The sequence below is a fragment of the Triticum dicoccoides genome, chromosome 2B (assembly GCF_002162155.2).
Source record: "Triticum dicoccoides isolate Atlit2015 ecotype Zavitan chromosome 2B, WEW_v2.0, whole genome shotgun sequence".
In the NCBI taxonomy this organism is placed as follows: domain Eukaryota; kingdom Viridiplantae; phylum Streptophyta; class Magnoliopsida; order Poales; family Poaceae; genus Triticum; species Triticum dicoccoides.
In genome coordinates this window covers 59,990,008-59,997,165 of record NC_041383.1, presented here as the reverse complement: position 1 = coordinate 59,997,165, position 7,158 = coordinate 59,990,008, and the positions used below count along the sequence as shown (strand labels likewise).

Here is a 7,158-nt window from a genome sequence, read left to right as displayed (position 1 = left end):
AAAACATCGATTGCATCACAGCGGGTCGCAAGAAGAGCATGAGACCCGACTCACCCGAGCACTTGGTCACTTTTTCCGGTCTTGAACGTCTAGAGCTCCAATTGTCCTATGGCACAGGGCGCAGAAACGACGTGGCTGCCATCATCTCCAAGTTACTTCAATGCTGCCCTGCAATCCACGATCTGTGGATTCGGATTACTACACATCCTTGGTATTACAGACTTCCTAACATGATCAGTAGGGAGGTACCCTTATCTGATTCCGATGTGTCGATGGGTTTCTTCAAGAGGTGCGACACGAAAGAGATTGTCCCGCTCATGCTCGAGAATGACAAAGACGGTTGTTCCCCTGTACTTCTTCAGACTGGTTGCGGCTTCAATTGCTTGCAAAACTGTTAGAAAAACATCAAGATACAATTTGAGTTGATGGAGCTGGGTAACCCTGAGGTTTACCGTGCCAAGTTCTCTGTGGAAAATTGTAAGGTCCTTAGTGTCATGAAAATTGATGAAGTGAATGTGAACTTTTTGACGCATGTGAACTCGATAGTAGAGAGATGGAGAGCTGATGCATTGAAGCGAAGGGAACAAAAGGAACGGATTCAGCTGAAGAGGGCGGAAAGGAAACGGGGATCATGATCTGGAACATATAGTAAAAACCAATCACTAGATCCTGTATAAAATATAGTAATGATAGATTTTTTTTCTTCTCATGAATAGAAGTCTTCTTTGTTTTATCTATGTATGGAGAAAATATATTTGGTTTATGGTTTTGTTTTGTCCAGCAAACATGAGGTTCATCTGATCCGGTTTTATCTCCTCCCATTCCAGAACATAAAGTGTATTGATTTCCCTGCAAGTCAACTTATGCATGTTTTACCAAGATTATAAAATAATATTTCAACATCTACAATACAAAATAAATAAAATATGAAAATACTTTTTGTGATGGATCTAATGATACAAGTTTGGTACCGTGGATATTGATACTTTTTCTTGAAAACTTGGTCAAACATGCACACATTTGACTTTTAAAAAAAGTAATACACCTTATATTTTGGAATGAAGTGGACATGTGCTTGTATTTTGAAACAAAAACTAATACACCTTCTATATTTAGAACATCAACACTTTCGACTATTCATTGTTGGACGTGAAACATCAACACTTGGTCATATTTTCAATCTGAGGCGCATGGGAAAATATCAGGTGATACCATGTCTTAGGTGCTCCAATGATACGAGCTTCTGGTCCGTTGGATCTCAGATCCAACGGCTCCTGGAAGGTTCTGAAAGGCTGCCATACTTGTTCGCAATTTTCGGACTTCAAGAGGACTTTTTTTGCAAAATGTTAAGGAGCTCGTATCATGGGAGCATCTAAGGCTCGGTATCACCTGATACCTGCCCCGCAGACCTCTCTTGCTCCAAGGGACATAGACCTCGAAGGGACCTTTGACCCATGGTGTAGAGACCGCACGGCTGCCGTACATTTAGTCGAAGGAGCTGAATGGCGCCTGGTGATGCATGACCTGGGACATGTGACATGAGTATACCAACGCCGTTTTGTTGATCTGAGTAGGGAGATACCATTAATAAAGTTTTGAAGTGTCTATCAACTTTTTTCAGATGCTGCACTCAAAGGAGATGGTTCCTCCCATCCTTGATCTGGACGGTACGTACTTCTCGAAGTTGCAGAGGTTCAGAATTTGGTTAACCGTCGGTTCAACTGCTTGCAGTACTTTTAGTCGAAGGAGCTGAATGGCGTGTGATGAGTTCCTTGCGTAAAATTGTATGGTCCTTAGAGTACCTCTAACTGACCCCTTATATAATGGATTAGAGGACGATAAATTTCATTTTTCTTCTCTAATCGGTACCTAACCAATCCCTTATAATGGTTGGAGGAGAATAATTTATCCTGCGCGACCCTTAAATGTACTCATCTACTCACCCGCGAAGGATAAATATTTTTTCTTCATTCTCACCCACGGTTTGCCCCGCTCGGCCGCATCCACTCCGGCAGCGCTCTTACTGCCACTGTTGGCCACCACACGGCACAGCCGACACCCTGCAGCCCCGCCGACCTCCCGCCGCCAAATAATGTAGATATTCCGGCGATTTTTTTTCTTTATTTTTTTGTCATTTCCACCGTCACCGGCCACGGTGGCGCTCCTCCTCGCCGTCCCTAGCATGGTGGCGCTCCTCCCGTTGTCCGCACCGTCGACACCCAGCTGCACCCCACGGTTGGGAAGTGATCGAAATACAGCTCCAAGAGGAGCTCTGCTCGCCGTGTCTAGACGGCGTCACACACGCGCCGGAGTGTGTTCCACCTCCTTCTTGCGCTTGCGGAGGACGACACAACTGCCGGGGATATGTTCTTGGACGATGGCGAGGTGGTGCTATCCAGTCGTCGGCGTTGCCAAAGAAACTTGCCATTTATGCAAACGGGAGCAATGGCGCAGCCGGTACTGGCACCGCCATGGTCACCTTGCCGCTAGGTACTGCTGCCGATTTGCTCGGTGACATGAGGCCACATGATGGAGAGCAACCTACTACTCCCTCCGTCCGAAAATATTTGTCATCAAAATGGATAAAAAAGAATATATTTAGAATTAAAATACGTCTAGATACATCCCTTTTATTCATTTTGATGACAAATATTTGCAGACGGAGGGAGTAGCTTGTATGTGTGTTTCGTGTGTTGCATTGCAATTCGACGAAATGCATGAGTCAAATATAAGCTATAGGTAGTTTAATTTAGAGGACATGTTAGAAATGACACTTTTTAGAAGAGCAAATATGCTCCACTAAATGATACTAGGTCGCATCCTCCTTTAAATTATAGGGGGTCAATTGGAGATACTCTTAGGTCCTTCAAATTGATGATGGAAAGCACAACTTTCATGACATACAATTGGATGGTACAGACATGGAGTGATGGAGAGCTAATGAATTAGCTGACTCATCTAAACGAAAGTGCGAAAGGAAATGGTATTACGATGTCTAATGCAAAGTTGAGTTGGTACACATGTGGTTACGTCTTGTAACACATGTCAAAAGAAAGTTTGCTCACGAAAACAGTTTTATAGTACATTTGAGGTGAGTTGGTATTTAAAATCAGTTATTAATTAATTAATTTGTACTCAAAAGGAAAAACAGAGACAAGAAAGGTACACGTTGAGCACAACTTGCTTGGGTCTCCCACATGCCTAAGTCACAAACAATCACGTACACTCTCTATTATATTATTATTATTTCCAATCCGCCTCTCCATTTCTTTCTCTCCCGCCAGAGAGGGGATTTTCTTTTATTTATTTATTTTGGGGAGGAGGGGGGAGGGGGGGAGGGGGGCCAGATCCGTAGGCCACGTACCTACGACTATAAGCATTGAAGCGAGCTGAGAGCATGCTTTCGTCACTGCCCCTCCCTCATTGGAGCCGAGGAAAACTAGTTCTAGTAGACAGTCAGGAAGTCATCTAGCTAAGGTCTTATAGGACCAACGCACCAGAACAACAACTGCCGCCGTTGAAGACTAGGGTAGATCAGAAGAATCCAACCCGAAGACACACAAATGTAGATGAACTACGACCAGATCCAAGCAACTCCACCAAGTATAGATCTGCCGGAGACACCTGCACACATACGCCCATCGACAATGCTAGACGTACCCACCGCTGATTTTTCTTGGAGTGGTAAACATACCATGCAGGCATGTAGTAATCTTTTTCCGAATCTTATGGATTGTCTAATTATGAAATTTTGAGATTTGTCCTATGATCTCATCTAAAGGAAAGATCCTATACTAGCCTCCCTCCGAGATTTGGGGTTCCATTGAAACTAAGAGCATGGTTAGTTTGACCTAAAGCTTGGCATCTTAATACCTCGCGTTGGCCCAAATATATATTGGCTAATATTTTGTTTGTTATAAAAAAAATAGCGAACCTCACATCAAGTTGCCAACTTTTGGCAAGCCTTGCCGTTGCCAACTTCTTATTTGTTAACACGTTGGCTGGCTAAAATTTGGTAGAAAACCAAACATGCCCTTAAAATAAATGTAGCATGCAACCCGATATCCAATAATGCAAATTACCACCTATACTGTAGACAAGGAACAACCCATGATGTTAGGAATGAAGAAATAAGACCACTATCTCGTAGTTAAATGGGAACAAACCCCCTAATTGCACTTTGAGTAGCACTGACGCTTGTTATAGCACTATAAACATCGACATGGAGAGCTATAGCTTGTAACTAGGCATGACTAATTATTGCTTATATTGGTCGATAGCATAACATTTCATCCTTATCCTATAGACAATAGTCAGGCCTCCTATGGATGGGTGTACCATTCAGGAGGCCAGGACTACATGAGCGAATTCTCGACCGTTGAGATTCTCCCACTTGGTTTAGCTTCGAGCTACTCTTCCTGGTTACCTTCTAGAGTTGATTGTGTGTCCCTATGGCCAACACCAAGCTCATTACGTTGCTCCTTCTGGTCGTCTTCGTCATCGGAAATATGCCTCAATTAGTTCCACATGCTTTCGGGCGACCACGTCTCCCGCGATATGTAAGACACATTTGACCAAAAAAAAGTACAAAGTAGTGTGCCAATTGTACCAAGCACCTCTTAAAAATATTTTGTGCGCTACAATTTTCTTTGCGTATTTCTAATCATAAAGATCGCTAGCAACATACTTTTTGTACCATACACGTCAGAGATCTATTATCTATATTAAGATATTTTAGAATACATACACATACATATACATTATATGAATGCAGAGACACCAAATCATTAAAGAAGACATGTGATCTAGGTTATATATGTTCTAAGATGAAAATTATAACTTTTATTACAATATACTTTTTAAAGATGAGAACAATAATTAAAAAGAAACATCAAAAAAATATAAACATTGAAACTATGCTTGTAATTTGACGACAATAATTATAAACAAATATCAAATTTAGTATAAATAATTATATTTATTTTGACATGTTCCATACCCAAAATTTGTTAAATGATAGTCAAATTAAACCCTTTAACAGTCGCTACAAGGGCGAGTAACCGCGATGTCCATGTCCCTTTTTTTACTGTGCCAACGATGAAAAAAAAAACACGAGACGGGTACGTAATCGAAAGCACTTGGCAAGACCTAGCCCCGGGTCTCCGCACGACCCCATCTCTCGACGATACCGCCGCCGCCGCTACCTCTCCTCTCCTCTCCCTCGATTCTTCTGGCGCCGCCGCCGCCACCCTCGTTCTGCCTCTGCATCTGCTCCGACCTCTCTTTTTCCCCGAGCTGCCCGCCTCCTCCTCTGTGTCTCTCCTCGCCGGTCGTCGCTCCAAGTCGCAGATCTCATCGCCGCGGTTGTAGTGGCCGAACAAGACGAAGAGAAGCTGCAGCGGCCGGCTGCAGTGTGGCCTCGCCGGAGGAGAGCGTCGATCGCCGTGGACGACACAGAGCCCTCTTCGGCGGCGCTGTTCGGCAGCCGCTGCGGCGGCGACGAGGGGGCGGTGGCGGCGGCGCCGGTGGAGGAGCTGGTAGAGAGCGTGGACGGGTTCGCGGGCGTGTTCCCGGAGCACAAGCATGAGATAGTGCGGCTCTTGCAGGCGAACGGCCACATGTGCGGGACGATGGGCGACGGCGTGAACGACGCGCCGGCGCTGAAGAAGGCCGACATTGGCATCGCGGTGTCGGACGCGGCGGACGCCGCCCGGGCCGCCACCGAAATCGTGCTGACGGAGCCCGGCCTCGGTGTCATCGTCTGCGCCGTCTTCACCAGCTGCGCCATCTTCCAGCGCATGAAGAACTACACGGTGAGTCTGGGTCCTCGACGTCATTGTCAACGCTACAAATATTCAGTTCAGTTACTGAGATTTGCTTGTGATGATTTCTATTACCTTGCCGGTGCAGATTTACGCCGTGTGCATCACCATACGGGTAGTTGTAAGAATGCAGCAGCAAATCAATTTAACCTGGTAGTAGAAATTCCAGTGATCTTCTTTCCTCTCTGACTCGAATGGATGCAGGTTGGGTTTGTTCTTCTGGTGTCGATATGGGAGTACGACTTTCCGCCATTCATGGTGCTCATCATAGCCATACTCAACGATGGTAATTAATGTAGTAGCACCTCTGAACTTTGGTGCCAAGTTTCAGACCATACTGAAACACATAGCCTGACCGAAATGCTTTGATCAGGGACGATCATGGCGATATCCAAGGACCGGGTGACGCCGTCGCGGAGCCCGGACAGTTGGATGCTGAACGAGATATTCGCCACCGGGGTCATCATCGGCGCCTACCTCGCGCTGGCCACGGTGCTCTTCTACTGGGCAGTCACCAGAACCACATTCTTTGAGGTTAGCACATCCAAGGCTGAACCGATGAACATCTCTGTTGATCTGTACTTCGGGAGAAAGAGAGAAATTTTGCTTTCAGACTGAGAGACACACACATTGTTATTTCAGCCAATCATTTATATATGTATTATTGGTGGATTGCACCGTGAATAAAAACCTGATGGTCATGTTCGACATCAATCAAGAATTTAATTGAAGGCAGGGTACATACATTGATGGGAATGGATGCCTTTTTTTCATTTTCTTTCAGCTGTAGCATATTTCCATCCGATGGATTTGGTTTTACTTCACTTGCACATAAAGCCAGTAATTTGTTTTCAGAGAGATACCCAGCGAGTCAATTTTACCTATGACTACACAAGGGCTCTGTTCTGTTCTACTACTCCCTCCATACCAAAATATAAGACGTGAAATACAGTTTTAATTCAACTGTAAAAATGTCTTATATTTTGGTATAGAGGTAGTACTATGTCTCAGTTTTATCAGGAAAGGGCTCTGTACTGTTCTAATATGTTCCAGTTTTTGCTAGCAGCATAGACACTGTGTAGTGTGAATTACATGTATGGCACGGACACTAGTAGAAAAAGGACCTAATATGAGTAACATTAGTACCGGTTTGCATATTAGCCGGCAGGTTCAGATGACTAGGCGGGAGGAGACCTTTAATACCGGTTCATTGCGAATCTTTAGTACCGGTTCGTGCCACGAACCGGTACTAAAGATGCTGGTGCCCGACCAGCATTTTTTGTACCGGTTTGTGGCACGAACCGGTACTAAAGAGGTTGTGGCAGGGGCTATTTTT

At 44.7% G+C, this 7,158-nt stretch overlaps 1 protein-coding gene across 1 annotated transcript; it reads left to right on the top strand.

The window, feature by feature from the left end:
- The first annotated feature begins 272 nt into the window (after positions 1-272).
- On the top strand, positions 273-6,535 carry LOC119360454 (plasma membrane ATPase 2-like). Its single transcript, XM_037626087.1, has 5 exons — positions 273-339; positions 5,296-5,813; positions 5,911-5,943; positions 6,027-6,108; positions 6,196-6,535. Exons 1-5 carry the CDS (start codon positions 273-275, stop codon positions 6,438-6,440), a joined length of 945 nt encoding a protein of 314 aa, XP_037481984.1. The 3' UTR covers positions 6,441-6,535.
- The last annotated feature ends 623 nt before the right edge of the window (positions 6,536-7,158 follow it).

What these genes read in the sequence shown, in the direction of transcription:
- LOC119360454 (XM_037626087.1), top strand. Translation starts at nt 273, where the DNA reads ATGGGTTTCTTCAAGAGGTGCGACACGAAAGAGATTGTCCCGCTCATG. An exon ending in GCTCGAGAATGACAAAGACG is followed by an intron (nt 340 to 5,295) that starts GTTGTTCCCCTG and finishes TTTTTCCCCGAG; the next exon opens with CTGCCCGCCTCCTCCTCTGT. An exon ending in CATAGCCATACTCAACGATG is followed by an intron (nt 6,109 to 6,195) that starts GTAATTAATGTA and finishes TGCTTTGATCAG; the next exon opens with GGACGATCATGGCGATATCC.